The 18369-nt window shown below is 40.4% G+C and overlaps 1 protein-coding gene across 5 annotated transcripts in view; it reads right to left on the bottom strand.

The window, feature by feature from the left end:
- Positions 1–18369, bottom strand: part of LOC148358967 (leucine-rich repeat and fibronectin type III domain-containing protein 1-like protein) — a 397907-nt gene that overhangs the window by 138023 nt on the left and 241515 nt on the right. For all 5 annotated transcript variants that reach the window (XM_088345841.1, XM_088345842.1, XM_088345845.1 and 2 more), the window contains exons 4-5: positions 6141–6356; positions 2322–2473 (exon numbers count right to left, since the gene is read on the bottom strand). In XM_088345841.1, coding sequence (XP_088201967.1) covers positions 2322–2473; positions 6141–6356 — 368 coding nt within the window. The remainder of the gene's footprint in view (positions 1–2321; positions 2474–6140; positions 6357–18369) is intronic.

The raw sequence follows: 18369 nt of genomic DNA, 5'->3' as shown, positions 1-18369 counted from the left end.
TTCTCATTCGCACATTCTCTGGGCACAAGAAAATCTAGCTGCGCACAAAAATCAGGGCTCAAAATTGTTAATTAAGAAGCGACTTAAGTCAAAGTTACAGTGCATGAAGGTAAAAATACACGGGTTCCCCTGACGTTGTGTTCTAAATGCGGTATTTTGAAGTCGAGTCAGAGTAGAACGAAGTTGAGTAAAGTTAGTAGAGTTGGTCGAGAACCGGCTTCTTCGGCTCGGCTCACGAAAAAGAACCGGCTCTTTCGGGTCCTAAACGGCTCTTCGGGTTGTTTTTGCTTCTTTAATTCCAACATGACCAAATATGATGTAAAATGATGCACAAAATGACCTAAAGGAAGGGGGGAATAGAACAAAAAAGAAAAAAATACCAAAATGAAAAAGTAGTGAAAAGCTGAGAAAAAAAGAAACAAGAGAAAGAGGAAAAAAGAAGGAAAAATTTAGAAAAAAAAAGCCAGAAAGAAAGAAAAGAAAAAAATGTAGGAAAAAAGTAAATAGAGAACAAAAATTAAAAAAGTAACAGCTCGGAAAAAATACACACAATGAGATTTTTTTAAAAGGAATTTTAAAAAAAAGTAGAAAAAAACAAGGAAAAAAGAAGAAAAAGTTTGTGTTGCATTCAAATAATTTCCTATTATAGCAAGGGAATCTTGTTGCCAACATTGTACTTCCACTAAAAATGTGATTAAGTACAGTTCTGTATGTTGCAACCGACTCAATAAGCTCCCCAAAAATGTTAATATTATGCGATAAAATATATCAGGAAAAAAAAAGAAATGGATATCTTGTGAAAGAATTGTAAGAACAAACGACGTTTGTCAGCCTGCAACCTTATCAACCGTACGTGATTCAATTCATTCAAAAGTGAAAAATCATTTCGCATTGCCAGAAACTCAGCAAAATGTAACTTGATGTTAAGTTTTGGACAAGTTTGATCATTAATTATCTTGCCACACTTGGGATTATGGTTGCTCACTGTTGTTTCAAGTGTTGCTCACCGACTTTGTGTGAATGCTCAGACCCGTAAGGAAAATTAGAGGGAACATTTCTTCCCAGGTAATTTCACAGGATGCCAGTTCGTTGGTTTGACGATTATCACACAATACTGTTTGTTATTTTGATACTACATCATTGTCACTGAAGGATTTTATACCTGTGACTATAAAGGATTTTATACGATTGAATACAAGTTACATTATTGAGTGCAATGAAAATTTTCACTGAGTGGGCTTGTTTTTAGTATTCAACACCTTCCCAGGTAATTTCACAGGATGCCAGTTTGTTATTTAACGATTATCGCACAATACAGTTCACAATACAGTGAATAAAATGACAAAATTTTGTGCAGGCTTGGGGAGTAACAGAATACATGGAACGGCGAAAATGATGTTGGCAAGCTGTTTGGATTCCTTTTCATTTTGTTTCTGTCGCATTTGATGTTCGTTTTGCCGGAGACCAAAGAGATCAAAGCCAGGAGAGAAAGCTTACCACGTGTTGTGAGTCATCATTTGATTCATATTTAGTTTCTTTTGTCTTTTATGAGCATATTTGGTATTGGAGTCATCCAAAAGTCATTGAAAGTAATCCAGTTAAAGTAACCCTACCCAACCCTGTTTATCTATGTATTAATAGTTAATAAAGTACATCTAATAAACATGATTTCTTTTTAGCGCCAATTATGTCCCTGTTGTCACCTTGTGTGTCTACAACAAAATGAATCGTCACGGTTGCCATGGCGCCCCATTGGCCCCGCCCGTGTAGCGCCAATTGCGTGTCTTTGACAGATTGGCTTCCCTTCTATTTAAGCTCAGTGCTCTCACTCAACCTTTGTCCGTCCGTCAACGAACCTTTGCCCCCGCAAGACATGGGTTTTGACTCTGTCCGGCATCCCGTTCGTGTATCCTGTCTGGTATTGATCCCGTCTGTTTTGTCCTGTTTTGATTTCGGTCTCCTGTCTCCAGTGTCTGGTATCGTGTCCGTCATTCTCGTCCTGTCTGATATATATATATATATATATATATATATATATATATATATATATGTTTTCAATCCTTTCTATCCCGTTCTTTCCGGTATTGACACCCTCTGTCCGGTGTCGCATTTGATGTTCGTTTTGCCGGAGATCAAAGAGATCAAAGCCAGGAGAGAAAGCTTACCACGTGTTGTGAGTCATCATTTGATTCATATTGAGTTTCTTTTGTCTTTTCTTAGCATATTTGGTATCGGAGTCATCCAAAAGTCATTGAAAGTAATCCAGTTAAAGTAACCCTACCCAACCCTGTTTATGGATGAGAAACATCAATAATATTTACCTTGATAATAGTTAACCTATTTGAGTCTAAATGGAGCGCTCTTAGTCGCCGCAGGTCACTGAAAGCTGAAGGAAGGATCTGACTGATTGTGTTTCTGGACAGCGTCAGATGCAAAAGGCTGGTCATGTTGGCAAAGTCTTTTCTCCGGACAGCTGGGAAGAGAAAACAGAAAGCAGAAATTGGGACAAGAACTTCTTTGAATGAAATACCTTTAATAAAACCCAGGGTAGGATATCGGGATCACACTCATATTTTATTCCTGCAGTCCAAAATATTAAAATTTGACGATTTATTAAAATGTTTCACTTCACAACTGCTATTTAAGGTCAACAAAAACACAGTGCCAGAAAACATACATAAATTATTCATTCGGAAAGAGGGACATTTTACTTGAGGGGCTGTCGTGAATTCAAAATCCCAAAGGTGAGAACCACCAGGAAAAGTATGTGTGTGTCTGTGTGCGGGGTCAAACTTTGGAACAATTCACAAGACGAGATCAAACAATGTCCAACTATTAGCCATCCATCCATCCATTATCTGCACCGCTTATCCTCAGTAGGGTCGCGGGGGTGCTGGAGCCCATCCCAGCTATCTTCGGGTAGTGGGCAGGGGACACCCTGAACTGGTTGCCAGCCAATCACACAGGGACAACTCACTCGCCCATCCACACCTAGGGACAATTTGGACCGGCCAATTAACCTGACATGCATATTTTTGGAATGTGGGAGGAAACCCATGCAAGCGCAGGGAGAACATGCAAACTCCACACAGGAGGTTCGATCTCATGACCTCAGAACTGTGAAATCACATTGTTTAAAAATTGGAAAATAAGTAGAAAAAGCAAGATTTCTGCATGTGCCTTGGTTCTTTTAGAGTGATCCCAAACCAGAACAGAGACAGGACCCAGTTGCGTTACGTTTCTCTCAGTTTTATTGGAAGAAAGGAAAAGGTTGCACCCACGATCCGGTGATCGCTGGTCGCGGGAAGCAGGTCGCTCTGAACGCGATGGCGGTGTTGGGAACGGAAAAAAAGGAGTCAGTGGCCGGGACAGGAGAGCAAAGAATTGTGGTCGGGGTCGAAAATGAGTCATAAGACAGGAGAGGAGAGTAGACGTAGTCAGGATCAAAAAACCATGATTTACAAATACATATTTAAAAAAAAATCAGACAATGTGATTTTCAGTTTCTTTTCCACATTATGTCTCTCTGATTACTCACCTGCGGTTCCTTTGGCGGCAACTGCCTCCGACTCTGATTGGCTCCCGATCAGTACTTGTACCCACTCCTGTCTGTCCCCTTTTGTCAGTCCGTCTGCGAACCTCAGTTTACACTAGGCAAGCCTTTTTCGACCCTGACTCCCCCCTGTTTTTGCTTCCGTATGTTCCCTGGCTTTAACATGTTTTTGATCCTGACCACGTCTACTCTCCTCTCCTGGCTTACGACTCGTTTCCGACCCCGAAGGGTTGCGCCCACGATCCGGTGGTCGCTGGACGCCGGAAGCAGGTCGCTCTGAACGCAGAAGCAGGACAACCGTGGCAAGCGATGGCGTTGCCGGTAAAGGAAAAAAAAACGGGTCAGTCGCCGGGACAGGAGAGCAAAAAACGTGGTCGGGGTCGAAAACGAGTCATAAGCCAGGAAAGGAGAGTAGACGTGGTCAGGATTAAAAACAGGTCGAAGCCAGGGGACAGGCGGGAGCAAAAACATGTGTGAGTCAGGGTCGAAAAAAGGCTTGCCTAGTGTTAACTGAGGTTTGCAGATGGACTGACAAAAGGGGACAGATAGGAGTGGGCTTAAATAGTGACAGAGAGCCAATCAGAACCCTCTGGGGTTGGCGCCAAATGACCGGGCAGAGGTGATGCATATAGTTTATTTTTATTTTTTTAAATATTTCAATTAAATACTATATTATACATTAAAAAAATACCAAATCCTATTTACAGCCTTAAGTATTTGCTGCACAAATCCAAGCATTGTCCTTTCGAAATATTTGATTTTTTTTCCCAGTAATTTCTGTTCTGTCAAATATTAATTTGTTTCCACAAATGATGGGAATGGCACTGCCCATTGCCAAGCGAGTGATTTAATCAGACCTGAAAAAAATACAAACTATTGTGGAAAAAAGTTGATTAAATAGTCACCCTGGTGTATAAGCTGTAATAATAATACTAATGAGGCTGAGAACAACTTTATTGGATTCAATTCCCGAAAGTACAACATGACATCAAACATCACAACACTGCCGCTAGGGCATACCATTGATCAAATGGGGGGATTTCACACTAACAGTGCATATCGGTGTTCTTCTGAATTAGCCAATGCATTCTGACTGCTCTGCAGCGTGTTTATTTATTTAGATACTTATATATTTTATTTTTTTAAGTCTCCTGTGCAGGTGTGATAAAAAAATTGTTATAAGCAATTATCGCTATTTTCTCTTTTTTGACAAAGAGATGTCGTGTCACCGTCGATTACGTCTAAAAACTGTAATAATCAGCTCATCAAAGGGTCCCACTCCTGAGCGACACGACATTGCAAGAGAATTTGCAAAATCATTTACACATATCCGATGTAAATCCGCCAAGCTCTTTTACATATGTTTACTCCTCCTCCTCTTGTCTACTCGCTGACCCATTTCGGATTATAAAGGCATGTTATAACCATCTACATGTGTATATTGCATCAAGGCTTCTTGACTGTGAATGTCTAGTTCAGTGGTGTCAAACTCATTTTAACTCGGGGGCCACACGATAGAACAAACATTGTGTCGGGGGCTGGACTAGTAGATTGAAGAGAAAGAAAAAGAGAGACAAAGAAAGAGGGAGGGAAAAGGAGAGAGGGCGGGACATAGAAAGAAAAAGAGAGAGAGGGAGAGAGCGTGAGAAACAGAAGATAAAAAGTCGTGAGAGAGGGGGAAAAGAAAGGGAGAGGAAGAAAGAAATCCAAAGAGAAATAGAAAGACAGAAGGAGAGAAAAGAGGAAAGAGAGAGAACAACAGTTACCAAGATAGATTGAGAGAAAGAGAGAACAAGAATGAGAGGGAACAGGAGATGGAGATAACAAGAGAGAGAACAAGAATTTGCAAGACAAATTGAGACAAAGAGAGAGAACAAGAAACGGAGAGGGAACAATATAGAGAACAAGAAAGGGAAGACATGACAAGAGAGAGAGAGAGAGAGAGAGAGAGAGAGAGAGAGAGAGAGAGAGAGAGAGAGAGAGAGAGAGAGAGAGAGAGAGAGGAGAGAGAGAGAGAGAGAGAGAGAGAGAGAGAGGAGAGAGAGAGGAGAGAGAGAGAGAGAGAGAGAGAGAGAGAGAGAGAGTGAAAGAGAGAAACTGATTATCTGCTGCCACCTACTGATATAGATGAGTGTTCCATTTACTCAGCTGCAGGATCTCACAGCAAACTGGTCCAGAGTAAAATCTATGAAAATTGCTGAACCCGAGGCAGCACGGTGAAGCTGTGGTTAGCGCGTGTGCGGCACAGTTCTGAGGTCATGGGTTCAGATCCAGCTGCCAGCCTTCCTGTGTGGAGTTTGCATGTTCTCCCCGTGCTTGCGTGGCTTTCCTCCGGGCACTCCGGTTTCCTCCCACATTCCAAAAACATGCATTATCAGGTTAATTGGCCGGTCCAAATTGTCCCTGTGTGTCCTGCGACTGGCTGGCAACCGGTTAAGGGTGTCCCCTGCCCACTGCCCGAAGACAGCTGAGATGGGCTCCAGCACCCCCGCGACCCTACTGAGGATAAGCGGTGAAGATAATTGATGGATGGATGGGTCCTGAATCTGCTATATTGCGTTACGCCTCAAATATAGTTTCCCAATACCTGTGATGAAGTTCTCCTGCAGCCGAAGCTCAACCGTCCGTCTGTCGATAGCAACAGGAACAAAAAGCAGGCCTGTTTTGGAGCAGAGGATGGCGAGCGATGGCGACAGACCCTGGCACATGCAGCGTTTCGGACACTGCTGCCCCCTGCATGCTGCCGCCAGCAACAGCAACGCCAACCACAGCCGTTCCATGGTCATCCACCGGAAACAGCAGACTGCAACAGAGATACAGTGATAGAAGAGTTATGTACCGTTTTCTACTCACCCCTAAAAAAACTATTCCATCTATCTATCTAGATATGTATCCATCTAGACATCTATCCATCTAGACATTTATCTAGACATCTATCTATCTGGACATTCATCTAGACATCTATCTATCTAGACATTGTCTATCTAGACATCTATCCATCCAGACATTTATCTAGACATCTATCTATCTAGACATTATCTATCTAGACATCTATCCATCCAGACATTTATCTAGACATCTATCTATCTGGACATTCATCTAGACATCTATCTATCTAGACATTGTCTATCTAGACATCTATCCATCCAGACATTTATCTAGACATCTATCTATCTAGACATTATATATCTAGACATCTATCCATCTAGACATTTATCTAGACATCTATCTATCTAGACATTATATATCTAGACATCTATCCATCTAGACATTTATCTAGACATCTATCCATCTAGACATTTATCTATCTAGACATTTATCTAGACATCTATCTAGCTAGACATTATCTATCTAGACATTGTCTATCTAGACATCTATCCATCCAGACATTTATCTAGACATCTATCTATCTAGACATTATATATCTAGACATCTATCCATCTAGACATTTATCTAGACATCTATCCATCTAGACATTTATCTATCTAGACATTTATCTAGACATCTATCTAGCTAGACATTATCTATCTAGACATCTATCCATCTAGACATTTATCTAGACATCTATCTATCTAGACATTATCTATCTAGACATCTATCCATCTAAACATGTATCTAGACATCTATCTATCTAAACATTATCTATCTAGACATCTATCCATCTAGACATTTATCTAGACATCTATCCATCTAGACATTTATCTATCTAGACATCTATCTATCCAGACATCTATCTAGACATCCATCCATCTAGACATCTATCCATCTAGACATCTATCTAGACATCTATCCATCTAGACATTTATCTATCTAGACATCTATCTATCCAGACATCTATCTAGACATCTATCTAGACATCCATCCATCTAGACATCTATCCATCTAGACACCTATCCATCTATCCATCTAGACATCCATCTAGACATCTATCCATCTAGACATCTATCTATCTATCCATCTATCTATCTAAACTTTTTGTATACAGTCAGGGTCAGAAACAGTTTTGACCCAAAAAGACAAAGCAAAAAAGATTGTTGTTCTTGGGAGAGCCAAACTATATATTTGATGACACATTTCAATGAATCCTTCAAACCAGCTCTCCAGACAAAAGCTTATTCTCCAGCATATTGTATTTCACTGTGAGATGATTTGATAAAACATTTGAAATAGTAATAATGCCAGAGCCAGTGCCGCGTGTCAATATCAATATACCACTTTAAATTTGCCCTCCGATAGTTACTCAAGAGTGTTGAGACTCATTTAGACCATCATTTTTGTCCTAAATAATTGTTTCAAAACAAGGGTTTGTTCTATGGCTTTTCATCGTAAAATAACTCTCCAATGAACATGGATTGTGACTCAGCTGTGCCTGCTTATTTGTCGCCAAACGCCATGGGTTCTGATTTGCTCCCTGTCACTATTTGAACGCGGTCCTGTCAATCCCCTGTTGTCAGTCCATCTGTGAACCTCAATGCATACTAGGCAAGTCTTGTTCGACCCTGACTCCCACCTGTCCCGTTTTTGCTCCCGTCTGTCTCCTGCTACGACCCGTTTTGATGCTGACCACGTCCCGGCTTACGACCTCTTTTTGTCCCCCGACAACGTCTACTCTACTGTTCTGGCTTTTGACTCGTTTCCGACCCGACCACGTCTTGCTCTCCCAGTCCCTGCTACCGACCAGTTTTCCGCCACTGACACCGCCATCGCATGCTAAGGAGGATCCACTTCCGTGTTCCGATCACAATCCGAGTATGAGAGCGACTTGCTCTCTGTGCCCAGCGATCACCGGATCTTGGGCGCAGCCCTTCCTCTTTCCTCCAATAAAACTTGTGAGAAACGTCATGCAATTGGGTCCTGTTTCCGTTCTGGTCCTGACAGCAAGTCGAGAAATGTGTATTTATTTTGCGTAACATGGATCACACCGAGAGGTAACTGGCATGATTGTTTGCCATCTTGCTGCTACGGGTAGCCAATGCATGGTATAAAAATGAGAATAAAACTTCTGCAATGTGGTCACTTTGAGGCTCAGTAGTCTGTGTTCTTCTTTGTGCTGTGTAGCACTCATTATCGGTCGCATCACACAATACAGTACGAGGATTCTACTGCAATAATTTGAACCGAGAATTAAAATCACTACCCATGAGACCTCAAAATAGGTTTCCCTTTTTATCATTTTCCATTTAGCCATTTGGTAATTATTTTCATTTTGTGTTATTATAATCATTAGACAAATTAATGTCAGAAAACAGAGAAGACAAAAAAAAGAAGAAAAAAACAACTAATTGAGTGTGAGCTCGGCAGCAGTTTGTTTATTTGCCCTACAATGGCGCTAAAATATCAAGAAAAAAAACATAGAATTGTCAAAAACACATGCTGATAGTGTCTTTGTGTTAAATGAGGGTCTAGTACTCCTCCCTCCACCAGAGGGCGGCGACCGGGTTTTGAACTCCAATCACCACACACCTTTCACTAATTATCTTGACCCTCATTTTAACTCGGGGGCCACTCGATAGAACAAACATTCTGGCCGGGGGGCGGACTAGTAGATTAAAGAGAAAGAAAAAGAGAGATAAAGAAAAAAAAGAGAGAGAGAGAGGGCGGGACAAAGAAAAAAAGAGAGGGATGGAGAGAGCGTGAGAAACAAAAGATAAAAAGTCATGAGAGGGGGGGAAAGAAAGGAAGAGGAAGAAATAAATCCAAAGAGAAATAGAAAGACAGAAGGGGAGAAAAGAGAAAAGAAGGGGCAAAGGGAAGGAAGAGCGAAAGAGAAAAGAGAGAAAAGGAAAAAAAGAAAGTTGGAGCAAAAGAGGTTAAAATACACAGAGAGGGAAAGAGACAAAGAGCAACAAAGGAAGAGACAATGAGAGACACAGAGAGTGAAAGAGACAGAGACAGAGTGGGAGAAAAGGGGTGGAAAAGAAAGAGAGAGAGAGAAAGAGAGAGCGAGAGAGAGAGAGAAAGAAATACAAGTACAGTGTCTTTGTGTAATTAAGAAGCGAATTAAGTTAAAGTTACAGTGAATGAAGGTAAAAATACACGGGTTCCCCTGACGTTGTGTTCTAAATGCGCTATTTTGAACTCAAGGTCGAAGTAGAACGAATTTGAGTAAAGTCAGTAGAATTTTTCGGGAACCAGCTTCTTCGGCTCAACTCACTAAAAGGACTCTTTCAGGTCCTAAACGGCTCTCAGGGTTCTTTTGCTTCTTTCATCCCTATATGACCAAATATTATGTAAAATGATGCACAAAATGTCTTAAAGGAATGGGGAATAGAACAAAAAAGAAAAAATACCTACATAAAAAAGTAGTGAAAAGCAGAGAAAAAAAGAAAAGGAAGAGAAAAAAGAAGGAAGAATTCAGAAAAAAAGCCAGAAAAAAAAAGAAAAGAAAGAAACAAAGGAAAAAAAAGTAAATAGAGAACAAAAGGAAAAACGTAACAGCTAGGAAATAATAAACACAATGAAATTTTTTTAAAGGAATTAAAACAAAATAGAAAAAGTTTGTGTTGCATTCAAATCATTTCCAATGATACCAAGTCAATCTTGTTGCCAACATTGTACTTCCACTAAAAAAAATAATAATTAAATACAGTTGCGTATCGTGCAACCGACTCAATAAGCCCCCAAAAATGTTAGTATTATGCGACAAAAGATACCAGGAAAAAAAAAAAATGGAAATCTTGTGAAAGACGCCTGTAGGCCGTACAACCTTTGCAATCGTACATGAGTCAATTCATTCAAAAGAGAAAAATAATTTTGCATTGCCGGAAACTCAGCAAAATGTCAAGTTTTGGACATGTTTGATAATGACTGTTGCCACACTTGGGATTGCCGTTGCTCACTGTTGTTTCAAGCGTTGCTCACCGACTTTGTGTGAACGCTCAGACCCGTAAGGAAAATTCCGGGGAACATTGCTCTTAGTTGCAAAATGTGTGCGTGAAAGTGAGTTTTGGGTACTTCGGTATCATAGTGACTCCTGCGCTTCCCTAGCGTACTTTGCATCCCACAATGGAGATAAATGACACTGTCAGACTCTACTGGAGTATACCACCGTGTTGTGTGTGTGTGTATATGTATGAAATTTCCTGCGAGTGTAGTGTGAAAATACAGTTATTAGCATACAAAAAATGGATGTACAAAAAGACCCTACATTAAGTAGCGGTTAATCATCTAAAACACATTTGACATTCGGCAAGAAGGTTTTGCTACAGCCCCTGCAATGATCTTGAGATAGGATCAGTGTTCTGGTTTGGTTTGCCCGCGTCCCTGCGTCCTAGTTTCATCATTTTTGCTGGGGACGCATTGTCTCAAATCAACGTGCGTCCCCGGGACGCAACTTTTTGGACACCAAATTGGCATTATCACCCGATTACTTTTTCTTTTTTTAACAAAGATTTACCGCACTCCAAACTTTTCGTCAGGCGGATCCGCCATTGTTGTTTTGGTCTCGCGCCGACCTGGGCAAATGAGATCTCGTTGTTTTGAGATGACGTCATTGTTTTGGTGGAAGTATGCCTCCGTGAAAAGAGTTGGTATTAGGTGCAAATCAACACAAAATTGGTTATTTATTCAGTGTCGGTAATAAGTCGAAACATAACGCAGAAAGTGATAACAACGGCAATAATTCCGGCACGAAAAAACGGCGGAGAAATTCTTCAGAAGATCTAAAGGCATGGAAAACACGTGCATTGAAGCGAATGATTCGACGAAAGAAAATAAAAGAATACTCCTAGGAAGAAAAGGACTTTTCTGCCAAAATGGACTACCATAAATTATATTCCAAGTTACTGAGGATGATAATGGAGGCTACATGTTCTGTGATGCGTGTACCCAGCGTGACAAAAAAACTGGACGGCATAAAGCATTTTGCAATACGAACTTTTAGAAAAGCACATTGGATCGGCACAAGGACAATGAAAACCACAAATTAGCTATGAAAATTCTGTTGCTGCAGGAAGAGAGAACAGTATGAACAGATATGACATCAAAAATAAGACTTGGCCATGCTTTCACTGCTTAAGATAGTTAAGTGGATGGCAGTATTTTCAATATGTTGTATAATGTACAATATTGTGAACGGAAAAATCTGAAGCGATGACTGCTCTGTATTACCAATAACTTGTGATGATTAAAACTAAATGAAAATATAGATTTATATAATTATTTCAGCAATATTATTTTGTATAATTTACAATATTGTTGTGAACTGAAAAATCTTGAAGCGATAATTGCTTCGTATTACCAATAAACTGTGATGATTAAAACTGAATGAATATATAGATTTATATTACATATTTGTCGCCGATTTACAATTTCAACCTCCATAACACTAAATTTTGGGGACCCATAGATCTCTGTTGGGACCCATAGATTTTTGAGCATGCGAGTCCCCGGGACCCATCACTTTTCACAGCTCAAATGAACACTGTATGAATGGTAATGAAACAGGATATCGAAAATAAACAGGACAAACTAAACGGGAACGAAAACTAGAGAAAATGATAAACAGGACAAAATAGACAGAAACAAAACGGTTAACTAAAATTAAAAAGGACAAAATAAACGGGAACAATACCGGAACAGGAAATACCAACAGGAACAGGACCGAATCGAAACCCACATCTCGCGGGCAGCGGTTCGTTGACGGACTGACAAAAGGAGAGTGACAGGACTGGGTTTAAATAGCAGGGAATCCAATCTGACAACGAGCCGCAGCTGGTGCCACACGGGCGGGGCCAATCGGGTGCCACGGCAACCATGACAATGCAATGATCTTGAGATATGATAGATATATGTCTAGATAGATAGATATCTGGATAGATAGCTGTCTAGATGTCTAGATAGATAGATGTCTAGATGTCTAGATAGAAAGATGTCTACATGTCCAGAAGTCTAGGTAGATAGATAGATGTCTAGATAGATAGATGTCTAGATAAATAGATAGATAGATAGATGTCTAGATAGATAGATGTCTAGATAGATGTCTAGATAGATAGATAGATAGATGTCTAAATAGATAGATAGATGTCTAAATAGATAGATAGATGTCTAGATAGATAGATGTCTAAATAGATAGATGTCTAGATAGATAGATGTCTAGATAGATAGATGTCTAGATAGATAGATAGATAGATAGATGTCGAGATGTCTAAATATCTAGATAGATGTCTAGATAGATAGATATATGTCTAGATAGATGTCTAGATAAATGGATAGAAGTCTAGATAAATCGATGGATAGATACATAGATAGATGTCTAGAGAGAGAGAGAGAGAGAGAGAGAGAGAGAGAGTGAAAGAGACAGAGTGGGGAAAAAAGGAGAGGAAGAGAGAGAGAGAGAGAGAGAGAGAGATAGAGATAGAGAGATAGATAGATAGGATAGATAGATAGGTAGATAGGTAGATAGATGGATAGGTAGATGGATAGGTTTTAAATGGAGTCAATAGTAACTGTAAATAACGTCTTTTTTCGGATAAGATACTACGTAAAGAGAAGGTAAGAGGCAAGTGAGACGACTTCTGGCGTGGCAGATACTCAGCAGTGAAGACAACGGAAGATCTATATATCATTTTCCTCAAAGTGATCCAATTGAATAGGGTCACTGTTAAATCCAATGGCGGATACAAAAAATGAATACAAAAAACTTGGCGGAGGCCAGTATCTTAGCAACAGTGGATGACACACGGATTGTATCAGCGAGGAGGTGGCGAGAGTATGTGTTCTGGATGTGTGGGTGTTGTGAGAGTGTGTACGGAGGCTGTGAGAAAACACGAGATTGGTCCGGAGATCTGGACAGTAATGAGTCCAAGATGTCGTCAGCGAGAAACGGGTCGACCCGATTCCCCGGCAACGAGAGTGCGACTACATTCGCACTTACGCTCGTGTAAAAAAGGGCTTTTACATGGTAGGATCCTGGTCCTTTGGTTATTTTTGTCCGGAAACACAGACCGCGTACAAAAACACATTCCTTCTGCCCATGTCGTATTGTAGAATAAATAGTAAGAAAGACATTCTACCTTCACAACCCAAAAGAACACTGAATAAACGGGAACAATACCTTTTGCAGTATCGATAGCTTTCATTAAAAGACATTCTACTCTCACAGGACAAAACAAAAATAAACATCAACACCAACTTTTACTGGCACTCAGGTATCCTAGATGTGAAAACTGCCCCCCAAACAGCTGACTTGGCATTTGTGTTTTTGCAGTCTTATTAGCTTTCACAGAAAGACATTCTACTATCACAGGCCAAAACAACACTGAACATCAACACCATATTATACTGACAGTCAGGTAAGTTATCCTTGATGTGAAAACAGTCTCCCAAAAAGCAGATGTGACATTTGTGTTTTTGCAGTCTTAATAACTTTCGCAGAAAGACATTCGACTCCCACAGGCAAAAACAACACTGAACATCAACACCATATTTTACTGGCAGTCAGGTAAGTTATCCTAGATGTGAAAACTGCCCCCAAAACGCTGACTTGACATGTGTGCTTTTGCAGTTTCATGAAAAGACATTCTACTCTCACATAACAAAACATCACTGAGCATCAACACCATACTTTACTGGCACTCAGGTAAGTTATCCTTGATGTGAAAACTGCCTCCCAAAAAGCTGATTCGTCATTTGTGTTTTTTCAGTCTTATTGGCTTTCACAGAAAGACATTGTACTCTCACAGGCATAACCAACACTGAACATCAACAGCATATGTTACTGGCAGTCAGGTAAGTTATCCTAGATGTAAAGACTGCCCCCAGAAAAGCTAACATGGGATTTGTGCTTTGGCAGTCTCAGTAGCTTTCACAGAAAGCTAATATACTATCACAGGCCAAAACAGCACTAAACATCAACACCGTATTTTACTGGCACTCAGGTAAGTTATCCTAGATGTGAAAACCGCCTCCAAAAAGCTAACTTGGCATGTGTGCATTTGCAGTCTTATTAGCTTTCACAGAAGGACATTCTACTCTCCCAAGCCAAAATGACACTGAACATCAACACCGTCTTTTACTGGCAGTCAGGTGAGTTATCCTAGATGTGAAGACTGCCCCTCAAACAGCTGACTTGGCATATGTGCTTTTGCAGTCTCGGTAGATTTCACAGGAAGACATTCTACTCTCCCAAGCCAAAACAACACTGAACATCAACGCAGTCTTTTACTGGCAGTCAGAAAAGTAATCATAGTTGTGAAAACTACCCCCCAAAAAGCTGACTTGGTATTTGTGCTTTTGCAGTCTCGGTAGATTTCACGGAAGGACATTCTACTCTCACAGGCCAAAACAACACTGAACATCAACACTGGCAGTTGGGTAAGTTATCATAGATGTGAAAACTGCCCCCCAAACAGCTTACTTGGCATGTGTGCTTTTGCAGTCTCAATAGCTTTCATGAAAAGACATTCTACTCTCACAGGACAAAACAACACTGAGCATCAACACCATACTTTACTGGCACTCAGGTAAGTTATCCTAGTTGTGAAAACCGCCTCCCAAAAAGCTAACTTGGCATGTGTGCTTTTGCAGTCTCAATAGCTTTCATGAAAAGACATTCTACTCTCACAGGACAAAAGAACACTGAGCATCAACCCGCTTGGACATTCACTGTAGAAGGAAAAAATACATGCAAATAGAATTAAGTAGAATAATACATTTTCTGATTCAAATTATGAATTCATTTTCTGCATTGAATTATTGTCGGTAATATACTGATGAAAGGGATCACCGCAAACCTGTCCTTTTTCATTTTCTCACATTGTAAAGCGCTTTGGGAGGTCTTCATTGACTTGAAAAGCGCTATAGAAAGGCAGACCATTTACCATTTAGCAACTTGATTATCCTCAATACGTTTGGAGGGTGACTCCCTATTGTAGTGTGAGTGTGTGTGAATAGGTAAGTGTGAAGCACATTGTAAAGCGCTTATGGAGGCCTTCATTGACTGGAAAAGCGCTATAGAAATGCAGACCATTTAGCATCTTGATTATCCTCAATACGTATGAAGGCTGACTCCTATTGGTGTGTGAGTGTGTGTGTGTGTGAATGGGTAAGTGTGAAACACATTGTAAAGCGCTTTGGGAGGTCTTCATTGACTTGAAAAGTGCTATAGAAATGCAGACCATTTACCATTTAGCATCTTGATTATCCTCAAAACGTTTAGAGGCTGACTCCCTATTGGTGTGTGAGTGTGTGTGGGAATGGGTAAGTGTGAAGCACATTGTAAAGCGCTTATGGAGGCCTTCATTGACTGGAAAAGCGCTATAGAAATGCAGACCATTTAGCATCTTGATTATCCTCAATACGTATGAAGGCTGACTCCTATTGGTGTGTGAGTGTGTGTGTGTGTGAATGGGTAAGTGTGAAACACATTGTAAAGCGCTTTGGGAGGTCTTCATTGACTTGAAAAGTGCTATAGAAATGCAGACCATTTACCATTTAGCATCTTGATTATCCTCAAAACGTTTAGAGGCTGACTCCCTATTGGTGTGTGAGTGTGTGTGGGAATGGGTAAGTGTGAAGCACATTGTAAAGCGCTTATGGAGGCCTTCATTGACTGGAAAAGCGCTATAGAAATGCAGACCATTTAGCATCTTGATTATCCTCAATACGTATGAAGGCTGACTCCTATTGGTGTGTGAGTGTGTGTGTGTGAATGGGTAAGTGTGAAACACATTGTAAAGCGCTTTGGGAGGTCTTCATTGACTTGAAAAGTGCTATAGAAATGCAGACCATTTACCATTTAGCATCTTGATTATCCTCAAAACGTTTAGAGGCTGACTCCCTATTGGTGTGTGAGTGTGTGTGGGAATGGGTAAGTGTGAAGCACATTGTAAAGCGCTTATGGAGGCCTTCATTGACTGGAAAAGCGCTATAGAAAGGCAGACCATTTACCATTTAGCAACTTGATTATCCTCACTACGTTTGGAGGCTGACTCCCTATTGGTATGTGAGTGTGTGTGAATGGATAAGTGTGAAGCACATTGTAAAGCGCTTATGGAGGCCTTCATTGACTGGAAAAGCGCTATAGAAATGCAGACCATTTACCATTTAGCATCTTGATTATCCTCAATACGTATGAAGGCTGACTCCTATTGGTGTGTGAGTGTGTGTGTGTGAATGGGTAAGTGTGAAGCACATTGTAAAGCGCTTTGGGAGGTCTTCATTGACTTGAAAAGTGCTATAGAAATGCAGACCATTTACCATTTAGCATCTTGATTATCCTCAATACGTATGAAGGCTGACTCCTATTGGTGTGTGAGTGTGTGTGTGTGAATGGGTAAGTGTGAAGCACATTGTAAAGCGCTTTGGGAGGTCTTCATTGACTTGAAAAGTGCTATAGAAATGCAGACCATTTACCATTTAGCATCTTGATTATCCTCAATACGTATGAAGGCTGACTCCTTATTGGTGTGTGAGTGTGTGTGTGAATGGGTAAGTGTGAAACACATTGTAAAGCGCTTTGGGAGGTCTTCATTGACTTGAAAAGTGCTATAGAAATGCAGACCATTTACCATTTAGCATCTTGATTATCCTCAATACGTATGAAGGCTGACTCCTTATTGGTGTGTGAGTGTGTGTGTGAATGGGTAAGTGTGAAACACATTGTGAAGCGCTTTGGGAGGTCTTCATTGACTTGAAAAGTGCTATAGAAATGCAGACCATTTACCATTTAGCATCTTGATTATCCTCAATACGTTTGGAGGCTGACTCCCTATTGTAGTGTGAGTGTGTGTGAATGGTTAAGTGTGAAGCACATTGTAAAGCGCTTTGGGAGGTCTTCATTGACTTGAAAAGCGCTAGAGAAATGCAGACCATTTACCATTTAGCATCTTGATTATCCTCAATACGTTTGGAGGCTGACTCCCTATTGTAGTGTGAGTGTGTGTGAATGGTTAAGTGTGAAGCACATTGTAAAGCGCTTTGGGAGGTCTTCATTGACTTGAAAAGCGCTATAGCAATGCAGACCATTTACCATTTAGCATCTTGATTATCCTCAATACGTTTGGAGGCTGACTCACACAAACCTTCACCTGAAAGACATGCAAGAAGAAGCGGGGGCAAAAACACGTTTGCGGAGCTATCTGGAGCAACTTTCTTCTTGTTTCACTCTATACCATTACAAATATTCAGCACGCTTTCCTGCTGCTTCCATCCAGCTCCTATTTCATGTGCATCCACTTTCGAAAATAGTCCTGCCAGTACAGTAAATAATGAGGTGATGCGAGTACACGGCAACAATGCTTGTCAGTCCGTGTTTTCTCGCCGGGGTCTCGATCCTTTTATCTTCCCTGAACTACTTTTGAGGGAAAATGTCAGTGAGCTGTTCTTGGTTAGAAATGTGTGTTAGCATAGATAAATAGCATGAGAGTGGATTTGTTGTTTTTTTCGATTGTTTACACAACTCAGGTATTGAAAACTATGGTAATCACTGGGATCACTCTTAGACCAGCGTTTTCAGAGCGAAGGCTCCGGACCGGAACATAGTGTGAAATTAAATCTGAAAGATATGAGGGAGCAAGTCCTTGCATGATTTGGTATAATACCAACAGAACCTTCAAATCACATCTTAAGTTAACAGGGAGCCAATGCAGGTTAGCTAAAATCACATCTGAAATAATGGAAGAAGCTGTATAATCATGACCGAATAAATTAATACGTTATAAATAACAGAAATAATCAAGTTATACTTGAAAAAATCTATGAACACAGGTCTAAATATAGGGTTTCTACCATTCGAGCAAAGAATTAAACACAAATGGCGCAGCTACATAGTAAAAACGCAACATAAAATGTAATGGATCTCACAGTCCTGGGCAAAG

This window comes from Urocampus carinirostris, chromosome 10, assembly GCF_059441175.1.
Source record: "Urocampus carinirostris isolate Australia breed hairy pipefish chromosome 10, RoL_Ucar_1.0, whole genome shotgun sequence".
In the NCBI taxonomy this organism is placed as follows: Eukaryota; Metazoa; Chordata; class Actinopteri; order Syngnathiformes; family Syngnathidae; genus Urocampus; species Urocampus carinirostris.
The sequence above is the reverse complement of the archived record's forward strand: the minus strand, read 5'-3'. Positions and strand labels throughout refer to the sequence as shown.